The 22593-nt window shown below is 38.4% G+C and overlaps 1 protein-coding gene across 3 annotated transcripts; it reads right to left on the reverse strand.

The window, feature by feature from the left end:
• Nucleotides 1–1442: 1442 nt before the first annotated feature.
• LOC127812668 (uncharacterized) lies at nt 1443–20451 on the reverse strand. Of its 3 annotated transcripts, XR_008025976.1 has the most exons (9): nt 20290–20451; nt 19973–20173; nt 6440–6500; nt 6305–6341; nt 4877–4954; nt 4690–4762; nt 3301–3340; nt 1718–1953; nt 1443–1585 (listed from the first exon to the last, which is right to left on the reverse strand). XR_008025976.1 is itself a non-coding variant. In XM_052353165.1 (8 exons), exons 1-8 carry the CDS (start codon nt 20329–20331, stop codon nt 1904–1906), a joined length of 582 nt encoding a protein of 193 aa, XP_052209125.1. In that variant the 5' UTR covers nt 20332–20451; the 3' UTR covers nt 1443–1903. The 3 variants fall into 3 exon arrangements, 2 of the variants coding, with proteins under 2 accessions (XP_052209125.1, XP_052209126.1); XM_052353165.1 differs by having other exon boundaries at nt 1443–1953; XM_052353166.1 differs by having other exon boundaries at nt 1443–1953; nt 19973–20170; nt 20290–20441.
• Between the last annotated feature and the right edge of the window lie 2142 nt (nt 20452–22593).

Genomic DNA, 22593 nt, shown 5'->3' on the forward strand with positions numbered 1-22593 from the left:
TAATTTGAGAAACCGGGATGATTGTGTATAGAAGCCAAAGATGATATAATCATACCAGGTCCAACAGCAATAATGTCTTTGATCCAGCCAAAGCCTGTGCGGGAGCTAATTAGGATAAGATAGATGATGGCTTCTCACAATAAAAAGATCAACGAGCAAGCAAACATCTTTAACCACCAATCGTCTTGCAACTTTGGTTAGAATTTACCTAATCATGAGGTCAAGAACAGACAGTACACATCACCACATATGGATGCTGCTTCAATATTGATTGGTTTTCGATTTAATTTCAGCTACTTTTCATTCATAATTTGTTTTCTTCCACCCTCAATCTTGGATTCTTTCTGTTCATTTGGCTTGATATCTGTGAGGTTAAAGATTATCTAACCATTCATTTAGTACAACAATTTACATATACAGTAGTATCAAAGAAATACTCTCCTATAGAGATCCCTAGTGGGAGTTTATGCCTATTAGGATTTGGACGCTAGAGAAAGGGTAGGCAGCCACAATGCTGCTATCACCAAAAAAAAAAAAAAAAAAGTACTAGGCATAACATTTTGGCCTATGATGTTTCCCCTTGAATGGAAAATCTCAAGTAATATGATTTTCTATATTCAATTTTTTGAGCAACAATGTGAATCTATATGAGAGATGAAGGAAGGAATGAAGATAAGGCATGAAAATGGATCTTCATCTGTATTTGACTGTAAATTTGGATAAGAAACAGTTGGATTTAAGAACACTTAGAACTAATTTAGATACAAGGTGACAAAAAGATGCCATTAGAGATGGTGATTAGGGTTATGTGAACATTGATTTACAAAGGAATTTTTATTTACCAAAAACATTTCTTGTTCTTTGGGGTGAAATTATAAAATAAGTCACAATGTATTTTATTTTTTTAGGTAAAATTGATGATTGTATTTTAAAAATAATTAAACATGCAATTATATTTTAATTTTTTAAACTAATTAGTCGTTATATTTTAAAAAGACATAAATGGCAATTATGTAAGGTTATTTGAATTCGAATTTGAGAATATTAAGAGCTCTAGTTTGAGTTCAACAGGACAACCAAAGGCCATTGGAGATGGCAATTTTGGATTGAAGGATCAAGGTTTTGTAAACATCAACTTATAAAGGAGTTTTCAGGCATTACAATTAGCATTAATAGTAAGGTTTTCTTTTTGGAAAAATCTTCAAGAGTTATCAAAAGAATATTTTTTAGGGTAAAGTGCCAGAACTACAGGGAAAAATCCAAATTACACAGAATTTTCTTTATTAGTGATGGTAGCCCAACTCTAAAGATTCACGACTCTTTCACGTCTACTGTCATTCCAAGCCACATGACATGCTTGATATTGTGGTCCTTTTAAAGCACATTGCTTTTTATTAAAAATTAAAAAAAAATACATTTGATTAAGAACAAACTTTTCACATTGACAAGCACAAACAGAAGCCGCAATGTCTCATCCATTGGCTTTGCTCAACAGTGGCATGAAGTAATTGAACAGAATCACAAGTTCAAATCCTCTAATTCCCAATTGTACAGAAAAACAACTTTTCTACTCTCCTTATTGTCTCTGCAGCCAAAGAAGAGACTATCAACAAGTAGTTATTCAACTCAGGCAGTTCTGAGGAAAGGAAAGTGAAAACAAATAGAGAAAACTAAATCCCCATCTAAGATAGAAGTACCAGGGCATTGACTCAGTTACCGTATTCACAGCCCTGTCAGGGACACCTTTTACATTATCCTGATGTGCTAGAAGAAAGTAAATTCTCCTCTAGGTACAAGTACCAGAGCATCGATCCCTGATCATGGCCGGAAGAAGAGCTTTGAAGTGCATAGAACCATGACTTGGGAGAATTCATCAGTGAAGCTTTAAATGTGCCCAACGCCATCAGAGCAATCGTAGTTTTCCTGTCACCGAATCTACAGAAGCCTTGCTTCCTGCTCAAAAGTAGATGACATGCTTTGCTTAATATTAGTTCCATATAAAGTTATATTATAAATCATGAAAAAAATGAAAATGTGGATTTGGCATGCTAACTCTAGAACTTCAGATTTATTAGACTATTGAATACTGTGCAAGAAGTTTTCACCGTGCATTGAATTGTGCAAACTACATTGAAATAATTTTATTTTTCGCCAAAATAGAAGCACATTTAAGATTATTTCATTACATAGATGTGATATAATAAAATTTAATTCCAGTGGTCCTTAACCAGAACCTTACAAGATCCCAACGCTTCTAGATCCCAAAATGTCACAGGGTTCTCTTTTAGTCCTTTTCCAAATGAGCCATCTTGCAAATTCAGCCACATGGATTTCTAGGGGTTTGGATATTGCTTGGGAACCAAAACACTTGATCCTCCATTCTGACCATTCCTCTAGAAGTGAATGGGTCCTTGTATTTACTTTTGTATTGGTGTTTCCTAGGTGTGATGCGAGTTATTAAGAGCCTTGCTAAAGATATGGGCATTTATAGAAGTGACTGACAAACTAGAATTTTATATAGCCAACCCCACACGGTAGTGGGATTAAAGTTTGATATGTTATTATTGTTGTTTACTACCCGGTGGCACTTGCATGGTCTCCCATGGAAAGCATCACTGAGATTCACAATTGCTATCATTTCTAATTGCTAAAAAAGGTAAGATGCATGTTTTTACACGCAAAGGAAAAGCAATCAAAATGGCTGTTTTAAGCAGAGCATCCAAGCCTGCATGATCCACTTCAACAAAATTCTGTTCTAAAGGTTAATGGCCTGTTCAGTTGTAGAAAACATTTTCTGCTTTCCAACTCCAATTTTTCTATTGAATAATTGAATTTCCCATTAGAAAATAGAAAACTCAGTTTTCTAATTTTTCAACTTTATAATATGAATTAGAAAACATCATAAAACATCATAAAACATCATTTTTTATGTTCTCTAAATTTTTTGAAAATAAATGCTATGACTTTTTGAAAATAAATGATATGACATTTAGTTATAAAATTAAAGTATAAAACTAGAAAATGTTTTCTGAAATTGAATGGGACCTAAGCTTATCACACACGAAAGTTATCAGGACACTTCTATTATGGTTTCTCCATAAAGCAGTAAAGATATGAATTACACAACATAACTCAGCTAGAAACCATCTGGTAGAGCACTGTAAATTACTCAATTCAATAATGGAAGCAATTAATAGCAGAATTAATGGGACTGCTAAAACACTGTTAAAACTGGACTTTGCAAGTAATTTGAGAAACGGGGAAGATTTTGTATAGAAGCAAAAAAGATGATAAGCATACCAGGTCCAATAGCAAGTACTGTCTTTGACCCAGACGAAACCTGTGCAGAAACTAATTGCCATTAGATAGATGAAGGCTTCTCAGAATATAGAAAATCAATCAAGAGAAAAGCAAAAAAGAAAATATCAATGAGTAAACAAACATCATTAACAACTAATCATCTTGCAACTTTTGTTAGAATCTACCTAATTATAAATAAAAAACGGATGGTACAAATCATCATGTAAGAAGCCGCTTCAACATCAATTGGTTTTCAATTCAAATTTATTTATTTTTCATTTTTGACTTTATTAGATAGAATAGAATTGATGCTTCATATTTTTCTTTTCCAAGCTCAATCATAGATTCTCTCTGTCAATTTGGCTGGATATCTGTGAACTAAAGATGAGAGAATATGCCCTTTCCTGTCTTTTCCATGAGGTTAGAGATTATCTAATCATTCAGATAATTTAATATAATAATTTCCATATATTGTAGAATCAAAGAAAAACTCTCTTACAGAGATTCTGGTGGGAGCTTATGCCAATTAGTATTTGGCAATCAGAGAAGACAATAACAATGCTGTTGTCACAAACAAAATTTGTACTAGGTATATGTAAAATAGAGCAAGGAAAATTTCGTATATATTTCTGTGTAAAGAGAGGATAGATTTATACAGGTTTTGGTTTCCTAAACTTAGCCAATCCAGATCGTAAATCAAGCCAATCAAGATCCTACAATCAAGCTTCTTGATTGATGCTTGATATCTTACAGACGGCTACAGCTTTATATTAATTTACAGTTTTAATCTTTCCATATTTACAACAGTATATTATTTTGGCCTATGATGTTTCATCTTTAAGTGGCAAAACTAAAAGCAATAAAATTTTATAGATTCAATTTTGTGTGCAACAGTGTGAATCTATCCTCACCCTTCTTGATGACCATCTCATTCAGTCATCTTCCCCTCTGCCTCTATCTTAGAAACACAAATATGCCTATGATGGTTGAAAAAATAAACTAAAGAAAAAAAAAAAAAAAATCTCTATTTGTATGCATGTAGGCCCTCAATGTGGGAAAGTAGTTCCAAATTGCACTTTCATAAGGAAGAATATCATTTCATGGTCATAAAATCTTCTTCCCAAGGCTAAATACTCATCAAATAAGCAAACGTATGCATGTGCTTATATATGAGTATGTGCACAGAACACATGCACAAAAAATTAAGGCAGCTGAATGTTTGAAACATAGAAGAGGTAAATTTCAAAAGTTACTATGGCTCAAACTCAAACTCAAACTCTCAAGGATTGCACATCTAGATGACCATTCAATTGATTTAAATTTTATGTTCTCCTTAGTTATTAAATGTTCAATTGTATGTTGTTCCAAATTTATATCTTAGTAGCATACCTGAGTGCGACCTGCATCTGCAACAACAAAAGCTGGAAGGCCAATGCTCTCAGCTGCTTGTTTCAGCTTATTCCTGATTGAGAGGCTACAGGTTAACCACTAAGAGCAAAGATGAACTTTTCAGATTTAATGATGCAAATCCGCGCACATTTAACAAAGAACTAGTTACTGTGAGATGCTTGCTCACATTTCTTGTTGATTCTTGCATGTGACCACTATTTTTGGTTGCCCACACAGCTCCCATTGTCTCAAAAGGGACCGGTTACTGCAATATATAAAACAGCTTAATAAGGTTGTGTAAAGATGTGGCTGATATGACATCTCCATAGTGATAATCATATAACAACTATAATCATGAGAATGATGAAAAATTGTCAGACAGTGACTGTTGCTCCCTTTCGTTTAAAATGATATACAACATGAAGCAGTTTCTGTTGGATTGTATTTGACGGCGAGGCTATAACTACGACACTTATTACTTATCTTTATCTCTCTATTAATGTAATTGCATTAATGCATGGGATATGATAGGTTGCACAAATTGCATTTTTTTTTTTAAATTATGAATAAAAGTAACATATTGAGGCACATGTTTTTTACCGTCACTTGAGTTCTAAATGTTGTTTGCAGCCTTTAGTGAACATGAAAAATTCACTTGGTTGACTAATGGTTTAAGACTTCAATCTCAAAGCAAGTAAATCAAATTTCAAGCTCCGCAAGGAAATAGCTCAATAATAATCACTAGTTAGTAGGGAAAGCACATATTTTCCTGAATATTTTTGAATTAATTAACAAGATCTTCTAATGCACAAAGATTATAAAATGTCCAAATCAAGCAATAAAATTTATAATTGTAAAGCAGTCGGTCTCAAAGATATAACTGGTAAGTGATAAACAACAACAACAACATATCCAGCCTTTATCCCACTATGTGAGGTCGGCTACATGAATTCTAGACTTCCATGTATTTCTATCTTTTGTCATATCTTCATTGAGATCCATACACTTCATATCAAACTTTAATGTCTCCCTCAAAGTCTTCTCAGGTTTGTCTCTACCTCATTTTTTGATTAATTGTTCCATTTCATCAACTCTCCTCACAGGAATGTCTCTTGGTCTCCTTCTCACATGACCAAACCATCTTAATCTAGTCTCTCTCATCTTCTCCTCTATTGGCACTACTCCTATCTTATTACGAATAACTTCATTTCTAATTTTATCTTTTCTTTTATGGCCGCACATCCATCTTAACATCCTCGTCTCCGCTACACTCGTCTTTTGCTCATGTTGGAATTTGACTGTCCAACATTTTGAACTGTACAACAAAACTGGTCTTATAGCTGTCCTATAACTGGTAAGTGATAAAATTAAATTAAATGCTTTATGTGTTTACAGCATCTGTAAAATCTATAGGAAGCACTACCTTGGTTGGTCTCACAAAATTAAGTCAACGGTGAAGAAGTCTATTGATGTTTCTGTTTTGCAAATAGAGTTTTTTTGTAACCAAATGATAGAGAGATGGACAGCATCAAGTTTCATGAAAGCAACTACTTGTGGAATATGAAAGAAATTAAGAAGGTAAGGTAAGGAAGAAGGCCTTGCTTCATTGTTCTACCTCTGCATCAGCTCTGAATACATTCCAGTGGCAGCATCTGCAAGTTCAAAAGACATAAACAACACATGTAAGCATTAAAGCAATAAATAAAACCTTAAAAAAAAAGCCCATCAACAAGAGTTAGATATATCTTACGAGCACATTGAGATGCAATCTTTCCAGCTCCCATCTTTAGATCTTGTCTAACTACCAAAACCTGCCATTATCAGTTCCCATGTCAATTAGAAACCAGGCAACTTTTCATAATTCAGCATGCATATATCTCTCAAATCAAACTAACATCAGTGACATCCATACCTACTCTCATTTTCTTGCTTACAGGACTGTGAGCGAAAATGAATAGAAGATAGTTATCTTGTCAGTTAACATTCAAAAAAAGGCCTCATAAGTAACCACATACCAATCAATTCAGGTTTCTTCTTCCAATTAACAAGCAAATTAAAATAGAAATTATGATCTTCTCCCTGAACCTTGCCTCTAGAAATTACTATTGATGACAACATTCAAGAACCAATGAAACTACATACTGAAATGGAACAGAATGTAAAATATTTTCTCCTCATTGGGGAAAGTATGGAATGGAAAGTAATGTAAAGTACAGTAACATGTTTCTCTTTGTTTGGGAGAGCAATGGAAATGGATGGGATGGAAGAATTTTGAACAACAATTGACCAGTAATACGCTCTTGATGGAAAGATAGAGAGTGTTATTAAGTGAAGGGAAAATTTCAAGATTTGGAAAACATTAAGGTTAATATAGTCAATGCACAAAAATGTCAAGCTCGTGGGGTGTATGTACTATTGTGAGGAAGCATTGTAGCAGATTATTTTTCAGAAGTTGGTGGTGAGCAATTTGTTACAGTTAGGACCAACTTACTTCAGTTACATCATGTAACTTAATGTTTGATTAGCTGTATAAAAAGCTAATCCAACTTGTATTGAGATCATAACAACAATTTCAATACAATTCTCTAATTCTCTCTGTTCCTATCTCTGTTTTCTCTCTATTTCTCTCTCTCTCTCTACATTCTTATTGCTTCTGAATACCTAGATTCAAGACCTAGGCCTTGACATTTCTGGTATCAGAGCAGTCGATTCTTGGACTGCTGGACTAGACGGCTCTTGGAATTGCTGGATTGAGATTCTGGTAAGATTTCCGATAGAATTCCAACCAACAATCAAGTATTAGTAACAAACAACTTTCCAGCCAAGAACAAGATCACCCAGGGCATTCGAGAGGCCCTCTCTCTCCCAAATTCCTACAGAAAAACAGCCTGCCCACCTCTCTACCCCCCACCCCTTACATATTCCTCCCTCTACCCCTTAACCGAATTCTGTTATGCCATAGCTGGGCTGTTACACCAGCAATACCCCATTCTACCCCTTACGCACATGGCTGGTTGTTATGCCAACCAACTTATTTACTCCTCTGCCCTTGATTGCTGCCCCTTAGACCTTCTTTGATAAGTCAAGTGAATCGGGGGCCTATCATTACTCCCTCCCCCAACTTTCACCTTGTCCTCAAGGTGGAAAGATGGAAATTGCTACTGAATCACTGAGTAAGGCTCCCAAGCGGCTTCCAATGGTGGAAGGCCCTTCCATTGGATCAACACTTCTGCTCCTTTCATGTTCTTGCTAGCACCCGACCGCACTCCTAGCACTGCTGAAGGTTCCACCACCATTTCCAGGTCGTCATTAAGCTGTTGGGGCAGCTCTATAGTAGCTCTCACTGCACCCTTAGCCTCCCGTAGTTGGGACACATGAAATGTAGGGTGGATTTGACAATGTGGTGGCAGTTTTAGTTTGTAAGCTATCGGACCTACCTCAATTTCAATCTCAAACGGGCCATAATAACGAGCAGCCAGCTTCTCATTTGCACGAGCAGCCAAGGACCTTCATCGGTACGGCCTTAGTTTCAAATAAACCAAGTCTCCTACCTGAAACTTCACCTCTCTTCTTCCCTTATCTACTCTTTTCTTCATTACTGCCTGTGCCCTCAATAGTTGTGCCTTCAGTTCATTTAGGATCACGTCCCTCTCAATCATCTGCTGCTCCACCATTGAAACAGGGGTAGTTCCCTTCTCAAACCGTAATAAGGGAGGTGGTTCCCGCCCATACACCACTTGAAAAGGAGTTAACTTGGCAGCTGTGTGAAAGGAGGTATTGTACCATAATTCAGCCCAAGGTAACCAAGTGAACCATGCCTTTGGTTTGGAGGAAGCAAAACATCTTAAGTAGGTCTCCAAAGTCCGGTTGAGTACCTCGGTTTGCCCATTCGTCTATGGATGATAAGCTGTACTCCTTTTGAGTTTGGTGCCCTGTAGCTGAAAAATCTCCTCCCAAAATCTGCTCATAAAATTTTTATCTCTATCCGACACAATGGACTTAGGAACTCCATGGAGCCTCACCACTTCTTTGATGAAAGTTCCAGCCACATCCCCAGCTGTAAATGAATGTTTAAGGCCAATAAAATGCCCATACTTGCTGAGTCGATCCACCACGACCAAGATCGAATCCACCTTGTTCGATTTTGGTAGCCCTTCAATAAAATCCATGGCAATGTCGTCCCAAATTTGGTTAGGAACTGGTAGTGGCTGTAACAATCCCCCCGGTGACAATGTTATGTATTTGTTTTGTTGACAAGTCGTACACTCACTTACATACCGATGCACATCCTTCTTCATACCCGGCCAATAGACATTCGCCGATACCCTTTTGTAAGTTTTTAAAAATCCCGAATGTCCTCCCACACTCCCATCATGCCCTTCATGGAGTATCAACGGAATTAGTGCGGATCCCTTGGGTAAGTAAAGTCGTCCTTTGTAGACGAGATGCTTGTCCCCCAACTGAAAATTAGGATGGGAGGAGAGGTCAGCTCGTAACTCCTGGATCAATTTTTGCAGCCCTGAATCAGCGTTTACCTCGCTTACCACCTGCTCCAATTGGACCACCCCAGGCACTGTAAAAGCCATCAAAGCTGCTGTGTGACAGATTCTTGACAGCCCATCAGCTGCCTTATTCTCCATCCCAGCCCGATAATGTATCTCAAATTGGTATCCCATCAGCTTTACCATCCATTTCAAATATTCAAGACTTACCTCCCGCTGCTCCATCAAGTACTTGAGGCTTTTTTGATCCATTCTAATAAAAAAAAATTTGCCTAACAAGCAGTGCCTCCACTTTTGCACTGCAAACACTATGACCATGAGTTCCCTTTCATAAACTGATTTCTTCCTTCCCAACTGACTAAACCCTTGGGTGAAATAAGCGATCGGCCTTTGTTCTTGCATCAAAACAGCCCCCATACCATGCCCCGAGGCATCAGCTTCAATGATGAAGGGCTTCTCAAAATCGGGCAAGGCTAAAACGGGTAAGGATACCATTTTAGCCTTAAGTTGTTGGAAGGCCTGTTCAGCAACCACATCCCAAAAAAGGTTGTTCTTTTTCAATCGATCTGTTAGAGGCCGAGCCAGCTTACCATAGTCTCTCACGAAGCGTCTATAGTACCCCGTAAGCCCAAGAAACCCCCTCAATTCCTTTACCATTGTTGGAGTAGGCCAATCTATCATTGCTTGCACCTTGTTACTATCAGCTGAAACTCCCAAATAGGAAATAACATGGCCCAAATACTCAATTTCCAGCTGCCCAAACACACACTTCTTGCTGTTGGCCACCAGTTGGTTGTCCGCTAACACCTTTAACACACATCTTAGGTGTTGTTCATGCTGTTCCAAACTGCTGCTATACACCAAGATATCATCGAAAAACACCAACACAAAACGCCTCAAATAATTCCTGAAAATTTCATTCATCAACGCTTGGAACGTAGCCGGGGCGTTCATCAATCCAAAAGGCATCACTAAGAACTCGTAATGCCCTTCATGAGTCCTAAATGCTGTCTTTGGAACATCCTCAGGCCTAACCCGAATCTGGTGGTAACCAGATTTTAAGTCAAGTAACTCATCTATCACTGGAATGGGAAATTTGTTTGGAACCATTACCTTGTTTAAGGCCCTATAATCGACACAAAAGCGCCACCCTCCATCCTTCTTCTTAACCAATAATACTGGGCTGGAAAATGGACTGGAGCTGGGTTGGATGATTCCCGCGGCCAACATTTCACCTACTAACTTCTCAATCTCATTCTTTTGTAAATAAGGACAACGGTAAGGTCTTACACTCACCGGTGAGGATCCCAGAAGTAGGTTTATGGCATGGTCCCTTTCCCTACTAGGTGGCAGCCCCTCCACAGCAGTAAACACCCTTCCATATTCAGCCAATGCCCCTTTCAGCAATTCTGGAATTGCTCTCTGATTTCTTCAATTTCAGCTGCCATTGCCCCCAAGTCCAGCAACATCCCTTTCCCCTTCTCCTTGAATGCTTTTACCATAGCTTTTAAAGATACCAATGTCTTGCTCAAGCTAGGATCCCCCTGCAAGGTTACAGCCATGCCCCCTACTTGAAACTTCATGGTGAGAGTTTTCCAATCCACATTCATCTTTCCCACCGTTGCTAGCCATCTCATTCCCAGAATAACATCCGAGCTTCCCAACTCCAAGGGCAAGAAATCTTCCACAATCTGCAAATTTTGGAGCTGAAGCTTCACTCCTTTTCAAATACCAGCCCCTTGAACTGCCACTCCCGTACCCAAAATCACACCGTACCCTGTTGTTTCCTCCCTGATTAGCCCCAACAGCTGCACCAAATCTGTTGCAATGAAGTTGTGGGTGGCTCCTCCGTCGATGAGCACCACCACCGGCTGCCCCTCTATATCTCCTTTAAGCTTCATAGTTTGTGGCGTGGTTAATCCAACTACCGAATTCATGGAGAGCTCAATGACCTCCCCACTTTGCCCAGGCTCTCTTGTGATTTCTTCCAACAGTTCTCCCTCATCTACCTCTTCATCGTATATTATAAGCACTTGCAGCTCCTTGTTTCGGCACCTATGGCCTATAGTATACTTCTCATCGCACCTAAAGCATAGGCCCTTATCTCTTTTTGCCTTCCACTCAGCTTCGCTAAGCCGCTTGAAGGGTGGGTTGTTCCCTCTCCCCATGGCTTGTGGTCGATAAGAATTAGGACTGACCATCGTTTGTTTTTGGGGCTGCTGGAAGGGTGGTAGAATTCCCCCTCGCTGATAAGTTTGAGCTGGGTTCAGCATGGCCTGTCCCTTGTTCGACCCTGAACCACCCAGGCCACCTCGGACCACCCGATTCCGCTCTTCTATGCGTTGGGTTAAGTCCATCATTTGCTCTAAGCCTCTCGGCCTCAACACCCTCAACTCGGCTTTGATATCAAGTTGCAGTCCATTGATGAAATGCCCCTCTAGCATGGCTTCTGGCAGGTTTTCAAGGGGCGATGCCAATGCCTCAAAGCATTAGCGGTACTCCTTGACAGTTCCTTTCTGCCGGAGGGCGAGAAAACGCTCTTCGATTGAGCCTTCTTGGGTGGGTCAAAAGCGGTTCCTTATCAGGAACTTGAAGTCCTCCCAGCTCCTAACCCTTCGCCGCTTCTCCTCCCATTGAAACCACGAGAGCGCAACACCCTCCAAGCACAACATTGTCGTGTCCATCTTCTCTTCTTCAGTCAGCCCATTCACTGCGAAGTATCTATCGGCTCGGAATATCCAGCTATCGGGGTCTTCACCTTCGAAAAGGGGCATCTCCAGCCGTCGGCCTCGGCCCTCCGGACGCCACCCCCCTCGAAACCCCCTGCCTCCACTCATCTCACCCCGATTTCCGGTGTCGCTTCTGAATCTTGGGCGAATTCCGGAGGCTGGCCTCCCAGCTTCTCCTTGTTCTTCCTCTCCCTCTCCTGTTCTTCCCATCTCGTTCTCAACCAAGCGAACTGTTCCAGCAAGTCCGCTACATTCTTCTCCACCGATTCAACACTCCATTGCATGCCATCCATCCTGCCTTCCAACTCACCCACTCGGTCAGTCAGGTTCACCATTAGGATCGGTGATGCTCTGATACCAAAATGGTAAGATTTCCGATAGAATTCCAACCAACAATCAAGTATTAGTAACAAACAACTTTCCAGCCAAGAACAAGATCACCCAGGGCATTTGAGAGGCCCTCTCTCTCCCAAGTTCCTACAGAAAAACAGCCTGCCCACCTCTCTACCCCCCCACCCCTTACATATTCCTCCCTCTACCCCTTAACCGAATTCTGTTATGCCATAGCTGGGCTGTTACACCAGCGATACCCCATTCTACCCCTTACGCACATGGCTGGTTGTTATGCCAGCCAACTTATTTACTCCTCTGCCCTTGATTGCTGCCCCTTAGACCTTCTTTGATAAGTCAAGTGAATCGGGGGCCTATCAGATTCATGGCAGATGACAATCATATGAAGCAGTTGGAGGTGCAGGTTAATCAGGTTACTTCCTCGGTGAGTAACCTGCAGACTCGAATGGAAGTGCTGGGGGTTGGTTTGAATAGGAATCAAGAAGGAATCCAGTTGTTAGAAAATAAATTGGATGCCTCGATGGAAGGACTTGCAAAGGGACTTTATGGATTCCTTGGACCGAGGTCCTGACAAGGAAATTTCTCCTCTTGAGAAGGAAATTAGGGTTAGAAAGAAGGGAAAAAGGGGGAACAGAACGAGAGTGAGAGACGAACAGGGAGTTGCGAGAGGGAAAAATGAGAGAGAGAACAGAGTACTAATTTTGATTATGAAATTCGCTACCTCCATTATTGAATAGGAAGCTCTTATACAGCCCCTTTCCTGCCAATCCTTGGAGGTTATAACCTTAACTGCCTACTAACTGCTTACTACACCCTCCTAACTACCTACTAACTGCTTATCTGCCTACCATTACAATCTACAGCATTTACCCGTCTACTGTTACAACCATAGGAAACAAAATACAATTTTACCCCAGGTTCCACGTAGGGTCCTGACATTCCCACTGAAAGAAAATGCAGATCCTATACTGGAAGGTAATGGACTTAACCCTAGACAGTCTAGATTCCCTGTGATAAGAGATCGAAAATACACACGAGAGAGAAAATATTGCAGATAGGATGTTTGATAGAAGGCTGGAGAACAACACTGTTAATAATCCATATAATCAGAGTAATGTTCCTATGCCGAAGCTAGAGATTCCTATGTTCGATGGCAAGAACCCTATGTGGTGGGTGAGCAGATGTCAAAAATTCCTTCAATTCTATAATATATCAGATCCTCAGAAGGTTAATTTGGCTTCTGCTTATTTGAATGATGTTGCTGATTCCTGGAATCAGGGATGGGGGAGGCATAGAGTATTCTTTCAATTCTATAATATATCAGATCCTCAGAAGGTTAATTTGGCTTCTGCTTATTTGAATGATGTTGCTGATTCCTGGAATCAGGGATGGGGGAGGCATAGAGTGGAGTGTGTATGGAAGGATTTTGTGGAGGAGTTCTGTGAGAGGTTTGGGGGTAAAAACATGAATGACATTATTGAAGAGTTTAACAAGCTGAAACAGGTTGGATCAGTGCTGAAGTATCAAACAAAATTTGAGGAACTAAAATCCTTGATGATTATTGCTAATCATTCCTTGTCTGAAGCCTATTTTGTTTCTAGTTTCATTAGTGGGCATGGTGAAGAACTTAGGCCGAAGGTGAAGATGTTGCAACTTGCAACAGTTAAGCAGGCCGCAGAAAAGGCCAAGTTACAAGAATTGTTGGTAGAGGCTCTTTTCAAGAAGCACAAAGTTCTTTATAAAGGAAACAGGCCTGGCAGTGTACAACCCTTATTCACTACCAGAAATGTTAATTCTGGAACAAATAAGATGAATTCATTTCCAAAGCTTCCTCAAGGCCAATTATCCTCAAACTCCTACCAGCCTAATGCTGTAAAATCTTCCAGTTCAGAGCAAAGGAGACAAGCAGGCCTTTTTTATAGTGTGGAGAAAAATATGCTCCAGGGCATCAGTGTAAGCAACAACTGTTGCAATTAGAGGACATGGATGAGGAGTAGGAAGAAATAACAGAGGAAACCAAAGCTGCGGCTGAAAACCTACCTGAAGATGAAGATGGGGAGATCCTGTTACATGCCTTAAAAGGGTGTTCTACTAATAAAATCATAAAGGTGGAAGGGGCAGAAACAGCAGAGAAAAAAAAAAAAAAATTAATGGTGTTGATCAACAGTGGTAGTACACAGTTTTCTTGATGAAAGCATTGCCAAGGACTTGCATTGCAAATTAAAGAACACATTTCCTTTATCAGTCATTGTGGAAAATGGAAATAAGATGTATAGTAAATCCAAATGTGTTGATTTCCGACGGGAAATGCAAGGACAAGAGATTATTACAGATCTGCGGCTACTAAAGTTGGGAAGTTGTGATATAGTTTTAGGAGTTGATTGGATGCAAACAAACAGTCCTATAACATTCGACTTTAATGAGCTGGAAGTTACCTTTGAGAAGGATGGGAAGAAATTGACTCTAATAGGCAGCCTTGATAAGGGAGCTTGCAAATTGATTTCTGGGAAGAAAATACAGAAATTCCTTAAGAATAAAATAACTCAAGAGGCTCAAATGTTTTCAATACAGGCTATGGAAGTAGGTGGATCAGAAGAGACTGAATTTCTGGAGTATAGGAACTCACCGACTGCTTACAGCAACGTGATCCAATCCTTACCAGAGGTACAACATTCAGACCCTTTGCATTTACTTCTGATTGAATTTGAGGACTTGTTTGTAGAGCCCACAACCTTACCCCCACAGCGACCATATGACCATGCCATACCCCTTAAACCAAATGTTGAAACCTATCAATATTCGTTCTTATGAATACCCCCTCAATTCAGAAAACTGAAATTGAAAAATTAGTCAAAGAAATGCTTGCTAATTCAATAATCCAGTCTAGCCATAGCCCATTTTCATCCCCGGTCCTTCTCATAAAAAAGAAAGACGGTACTTGGAGGTTTTGCATCAATTACCACCAACTAAATGCCATTAACATCAAAGACAAATTTCCAATACCAATCATAGAGGACCTTCTTGATGAATTAAGGGGAGCCACAATCTTTACCAATCTTGATCTAAGGGCAGGACACCATCAAATAAGAATGAAACCAGGGGACATTTCTAAAACTGCATTCTGAACCCACCAAGGCCTCTATGAATTTAAAGTCATGCTCTTCGGCCTAACCAATGCTCCCCCCACCACTTTTCAAGCCCTTATGAATCATGTTTTCAGTCCATACTTGAGAGACTTCATACTTGTGTTCTTTGATGATATCCTTGTATATGGTAGAACTTTTATTCAGCATCTTAACCACCTACGGGCCACATTTGAAGTTCTCGATTCAATTAATTGTATGTAAAGAAGTCCAAAATGTCATGCACCAAGGTTTAACCTAGGGTTTGTAAGGGAATTTGGAAGAAATCGGGGAAGAGAGAATAAAAAGGGAGGGAGAAATGAGAAGAATGGAGGGAGATCAGGGAGAACAGAGAGAAAGGGAGAGAAGAGCAGAAAGATGCGAGAGAGAAATTAGGGAGAGAATTGAAGAGAGAGAAACATTCAATCAGTGATTACTCCATATTCCCCAAAAGATCCTCTTGAGTAGCTTATATAGATACTCTTACCGTTAGTGCTCTCAGTTATAATTTGTAACTGAAAGTATTACAACTTTCCATCCTAAAACAGAAATGTTATTGGAAAAAAATATAAGTTGTAAAAGAAAAATACAAAACAATAATTGCAGCATGCTTTAATGACCATTATACCCTAGGGTCATGACACAAAAGTACCTTTGCAGTGGAGTATTTGGGACACATAATTTTGTGTGAGAGTGAGTACAGATTTGAAGAAGATTGCAGCTATGGTTGAATGACCTAGATCAACTTCGATTAAGGCATTACATGGGTTTTTTGGGCTGACTGGTTATTACAGGCACAGGGGTGGATCCAGGGAGCAGGTGGGCAGTGGGCTGTGCGGGGTGGGCCTGCAAAGAGCTAGAAAGGGTGAGCAAAGAGCTATGGTGCATATATATATATTGATGTCTAAGTTGAGGCTGACACGAACTGAAGCCCAGTCCAACCCTCCCTTGGATCTGCCCCTATATAGACAATTTATTCAGCATTATGGGCTTATAAGCAAACCATTTACTGAGTTGCTTAAGAAAGATGAGTTTCAATGGAATCCCCAAGTAGAGGCAGCCTTTCTTGAATTAAAAAGAGTTATGACACAGGCCCCTGTCTTGGCTTTGCCAGGCTTCACAATGCCCTTTATTCTTGAAACTGATTCTAGTGACAAGGGAGTGGGTGGCAGTTTTGATGCAAGAAGGCAAGCCCTTAGCCTTCATTAGTCAGGCTTTTGCACCTAAGCATTTGGGACTTAGTGTATGTGATAAAGAATTGATAGCAGTTTTGGTAGCTGTGGAGAAATGGCAACATTATTTGGAGAGCAGTCAGTTCATAATTCAAATTGATCATGAGTCTCAAATTTCTCCTTCAACAGCGACTCCATACTCAGCTGCAATGAAAGGGATGTCAAAGTTGTTGGGCCTTGACTATATCATTTAATACCACCAAGGTAAACAAAATTTGGCAGCTGATGCATTGTCTCGAAGGTTTGAGGACAATATTTGTGCTGTTATTTCTTCAGTAGTTCTGGACTAGATGCAAGAAGTGTCTATGGAACTACTGTTTGGGCACAAGAACTCTTGGTTCAACTGTCAATCAGTCCGAACAGAAACCAGGTTATATTCTGACAAATGGATTACTACAATTTCAGGGATGAGTAGTGGTGGGGGATAATGACCAGCTCAAGAGTCAAATATTGCAATCTTTGCATGGTTCACCCTGGGGGGTCATTCGGGCATAAGATTGTCATGAACCTAGGGTTCATAATAGGGTTGGAATTGACAATCGGAAGGATCCGATTGAATAGAACTGAAACAGAATGATTCAAGAGGGAAATGAGACAGAAATGAGGGAGAGTAGTAGAGAGAAATGAGAGGGAGATTGGGAGAGAAATCTAGAGAGAGAAATGAGATCTTTGTTTATCAATTCAAGCATAATCTTCCATCCTCAGCTGTGGCTTATATATAGCCTAACAGCCTCCCACTTGCACCCATGTGCATTGTAACAAACAGCCCAACTGCCTATTAGCTAAAGACAAAGTCCTATAACAGAAAAAACAGAAGGAAATGTAAATTCCTACTATTATATTTACTAATCTATCCTTGGGTAATCCCTAGGGTCATGACAATCATCCTCAGTTGCAGTGGTGGATCAGTATTTGCAGACTCGCCAATAACTGTTGCAACTCATTGAGCGTGAGCTGGCCATTGCTCAAAACCAGATGAAGCTGTATGCAGATAAGAAAAGAAGTGAACAGGAGTTCTCTGTAGAAGATTTGGTCTATCTTAACCTATAGTTTGCAGCTCCCACCTGACACTAACATGCATCTGGTTTTCCATTGTCTCTTGAAGAAGACCATTGGTTCCAATGCTCTCTCTCATCCTACTTTGCCTCCTCTAACAACTGATGGGGACTTTAAGGTGGAACCATTGATAATATTGGATAAAAGAGTGAATTACAAGAATAATCTTCCTCTTACACAAGTACTTGTCCAATGGTCTCATTTGCATCTGGACAATAATACCTGGGAGTACTCGCCTGATCTGCTCGCTCAATTTCCCCATGCTGCCCAGCTTCTTTGCTTTTCTTGAGGACAAGAAAATTTTTAAGGAGGGGGGAGATGTCAAGCTCATGGGGTGTATGTACTATTGTGAGGAAGCATTGTAGCATATTATTTTTCAGAAGTTGGCAGCTAGCGGTTTGTTACTGTGAGCACCAACTTGCTTCAGTTACATGATGTAACTGACTGTTTTATTGGCTGTATAAAAAGATAATCCAACTTGTATTGAGATGATAACAACAATTTCAACACAATCCTCTAATTCTCTCTCTGTTCCTATCTCTTTATTTCTCTGTGTTTCTATCTCTGCTCCTCTCTCTCTACACTCTTCTTGCTTCCGAATACCTAGATTCAAGACCTAGGTCTTGACAAAAATTAAAATTCTCCATCCATTTCCATTCCATCCACTCCCACAATTCGGTGAAAACAATTCCATTCCATTATTATTGTTTCACCCGCACGAGGAGAACATCCTTCATCCATTTTCATTCCCCCCCCCCCCCCTCCCTCCCCAGATGCACTATTAGGACTGCCACTTTTAGAAAGGGATTAGATTCCCCACGAAGCTCAAATCTTTAGTTCTTTACTAATTCCAAAGATGAAATTTACCTACCACTCTGAACTCCAATATAGATTAAGGAAAACTCTAAGCGACCTAAGGATACCCATATCCTTAGCTACCAATCATTCACATGTTTGGTATTTCAATAGTACCCCATAGGGGTACTGATAACTGCAACCTTTTGACTGTTGGATTAGTGATGCTTGATCCTAACCCTTAGATTGTATTAAATGGAAACTTATTCAACCGTGTAGCATTAAAGACATAAAAACTCATTAAAAATTTGCCGATAAATATCTAATTATATTGATAATTGGGAAAAGGATAAGTATAAAAAAAAGTCATCTATACTATTCACCTTATATGTCTTTTGAAACCCTTGCTCTCCTTAATTCCTCAACCATACTTTTTCCTCTGTGCAATGTGAAATGAGAACATTTCTACTCAACACAAGAACCTTGGCCTTCTAGAGTTGTGGTAACAAGAATCTTTCCAAGTTGCAGTAAAATCAATGATATCCAGTAAGGTGCATCTCAGGTTTGTAATTCCATTATCCTTTCAGATGCTTATCCATCTAATACTCAATTTAAGTTTATCACCTGCCACATGTTGCATTTGCATGGTTTCTCTTCCTAACTTCAGTAGAGTGCCATATGGTATAGACTATAAAGGACAAATCAGATAAGAGAAGGGTGAGAGGGATGCATAGATAAGGGAGAGGGTGCGTAGACCATATCAGATTATCAGTTATCTTCATTTACCACCATCTCATGAAACTTTTCCATATCAAAATGGCTAGAGCGATAATGATTCAATAGAGATAACCAATTTCCTAAGGGCTTCAGTTAATTATGCTCCGAATAGTGTGCAACAGTTTTTCTTTGCCCCGTCACAGAACAACGAAACAGTGGGCACAACCGGTAGAAAATTCAGATCTTCCTCTCATACTTCTCTCTAGTGGAATAAGCTGTCAGATTGCAAATGAATTTAAAATCTGGTTGGCTAAAGGCTCACTTGTCCTAAGAAGTCTAAATAAGGGGCTGCCTAGCCGAGGGATTGAAAACAAAAGTAAAAATAACGGCTAACGTCCTCTTCTAACTTTATGGAGTTAATTTTTCAAGGAGCACATAGTGACGGGCGTTCATGGTTGCCAGTAGTGTGAAGATGGTGGCTATCTATAGTGAGATAAATAGAGGGAATGCATGTAAAATAAGAAAGGGAAATGACTATGGAAAGAACGCGAGTTCTAGCATGATAGTGCGCAAAGATATCAAAGCTTCAACAACCAATTGTGGACAATTGTTTAACCAATATGCTAATTGGTGACAATGTCAATCATAGGGATCTATACTACAAAAAGGCCACTGGATCAATAACTCGAAAGAAAACAAATCATAGATCAAGGTCCTTTGGGAACAAAAAGCAATTTCCCTGGAAATTGAAAACATATAAAAGATATATTCAAACAGACCATCTTCAGCTCTTCATCACTGGTACCCGAGGCCAGCACCTGCTGCTGATGCTTGCCCGGCAAGAGATTGCTTTTTCTGGAGCCAGTTTTTGTGGGTTTCGACAAGTCCAAGAACAACCCAAGAATGAAACCGATGAATAGGCCCGGAATGAAGTTCTCCGGCTTGAAACTCGGAGCAAACCACTCCCTTTCCTGTCTCTGCTGGTGATGGTACCAAACATCTAGTTGGTGAATGCAAAATCAAGAAAATCCAGAAACAAGGAGAAGGAATGGGAAATAAGAAGTGTTTAGAACTGAAAGAAGGAGATGAAAGATACCTTCTTTGATGACCGATGAGGGTTTCTGAATGAACTCGACATTGGGAAGGAGAAGGCGGCTTTGGATTGGCGAGCAGTGACGCTGAGCCGCTGTGGTAGGCGGAGGAGTTGATCGGTTATTATTACGTGGCAAGCACAGAAGGCACAATACGACGACGTCTAGCAGATTTAATTTGTTCCAGCTGTTGAGTGCCGTTCCAAACCATCCGCCAGCCTCTATCGTTTGATGATTTAGATAGAAGTACGTACGGTGACTCATGTTTGATGATTTAGATAGAAGTAAGTATTGTCACAAATTAGTCCAATCGTTTGTGAGTATCATGATATTTAATTGGATAAAAGTTTATTTAAATTTATTTATTAAGTTAAATAATTTGAATTTAAATTTAATTTATAAATAAATTAAAACTAAATTTGATAAAATTCAGCTTATTAATTTCGTTAATTAGTTCAATTAGAGATTTAGGAGCATGTCTGATTATAAATTTACAATTAGCTCTTGAAAACATACTTATTTATAAATATATTATTTAACATAAATATATAAAAACATTATAATTAAGTCATATGTATTTATTAGATTGAATGGGATCGTTTTTCTAAAAAACTCTAGTTGTTTTTTTTGTCTGTTTCTCTCTTATTTTTTCTTTTTTTTCATTACTTGTTGCTTTTATTCTTTAAGAGGCACAAGAACAATGCCTTCACCTTCAAATTTGTTCCTTAGTGGCTTTTACTTCCCATTTTATTCTCTTTCTAGCATTGAGTAAAGATTATTGATGACTTTTTTATATTTTTACTGGTTGTGACCGACACTGTTGTCTATCTTTTTCGATTGACTAGGGTGTGATCTTTGTGTTTATGACCATTCATTTTATTTGATGAAAGTGACCGCTCGCTATTCATTTTCTTTCTAATTGATTCGTCTTTTCTAATCAAATATTTATAACACCAACTCATTTGAGGCCTACAATTATCTATAACTCCAAATCTTTATAGAACTTTTTTATTAGCTGAAGTCAAGTCCATATACTTACTAAGTTAAACTTGAATTTAACGAAACTTAATTTAATTGTAACTCTAAAAATATGACTTTTAATTAATTTTTGAAATAATTAAGAATCATTTTATTTATATTATTATATAAAATAAATATTTATTTTTTATTATAGAATATTATTAATAAAGTATATTTTAAAATTATTTTACAACGTGCACCATTCCTCATCTCAAGCCAAGCCAATTTATATCCCAAATATACCTTAAGTGCAATGACAGAGCATCATTTGGAATCATTGGACTGGCTGTCCTCGTGGAGAGATGGCGTCTAGATTCTCATCACGTATTCCCCTAGTCGTTATTGATGCTGTTTGTTATAGCTTAAAAATTGTAATTTTTAATTTTTAATTTTTAATTTTAAAAAAATAGATATATAGTGTTTATTTTAATTTTTAGAATTTTAACTTATGTCTTATACTAGTTTTTAGAAGGGGTAGAAGTTGACTTTTTCAAAACTGGGGTACCCCAACTTCTACAACTTCTGATTAAACAGTTACATTTTTTTGACAATTTTACCCCTATTTTTAACAAATAATTACTCTTCTGTCAAAGTAATTAAAGGTTTCTCTTCTCTACTGCCATCTCCATTTTCAAATCTCTTATTCTCTCTCGACATTTCATTTTCTCTCTATACACTAATTAATTTTTTTATAACACTTGAAACTTATACATATACACTAATTAATTTTTAAATTATCATTCTATAACTATTAAGAGTATTATGGACAATTATACAAAAATAAGTTATTTTACAACTTATGGTATCAAACACCACAACTATTTAATTACAACTTCTAATAAGTTGTAACAAACAAGTTCACAACTTATTATAAGTTTTAAAAACTGCAGTCTAAGAAGTTAGAAACTATAATTTCTTTAATTAAACTGTAACAAACGGGGCCATTAGCATCTAGAGCGTGTTTGGGGGAGGGTTTGACTCTCATTTAATTATATAATTTATTTAATTACACATTTATTAAAAATTAAAATTTTTAAATATTAATTTAACAATATTTTTAAAAAATTCTCTTATTTTTTTAAAAATAAATCCGTTGGTTAAATATTTTATAATTTTGCCCTCTAAAAATTTTAATATTTTAATTTTTTTATCTCTATTATCACTATTTTTTCATCTCATTATTATTGTTGCTATTTTTATTTTCTCTATTTCGACCATCACCTACTATTCCATCACCATCTCTTCTTTCAACACCTTCATTATTATCTCAAACTTCCATCGCGACATCA

The sequence above is a fragment of the Diospyros lotus genome, chromosome 11 (assembly GCF_014633365.1).
Source record: "Diospyros lotus cultivar Yz01 chromosome 11, ASM1463336v1, whole genome shotgun sequence".
Lineage (NCBI taxonomy): Eukaryota > Viridiplantae > Streptophyta > Magnoliopsida > Ericales > Ebenaceae > Diospyros > Diospyros lotus.

Excerpts from the sequence above, each read along its gene's own strand:
- LOC127812668 (XM_052353165.1), bottom strand. The coding sequence starts at position 20,331 with ATGTCGAGTTCATTCAGAAACCCTCATCGGTCATCAAAGAAG. Across the intron at positions 20,174-20,289 it reads CTCATCGGTCATCAAAGAAG|CAGAGACAGGAAAGGGAGTG; the intron begins GTATCTTTCATC and ends TACCATCACCAG. Across the intron at positions 3,341-4,689 it reads CAGATGCAGGTCGCACTCAG|GTTTCGTCTGGGTCAAAGAC; the intron begins GTATGCTACTAA and ends GTTTCTGCACAG.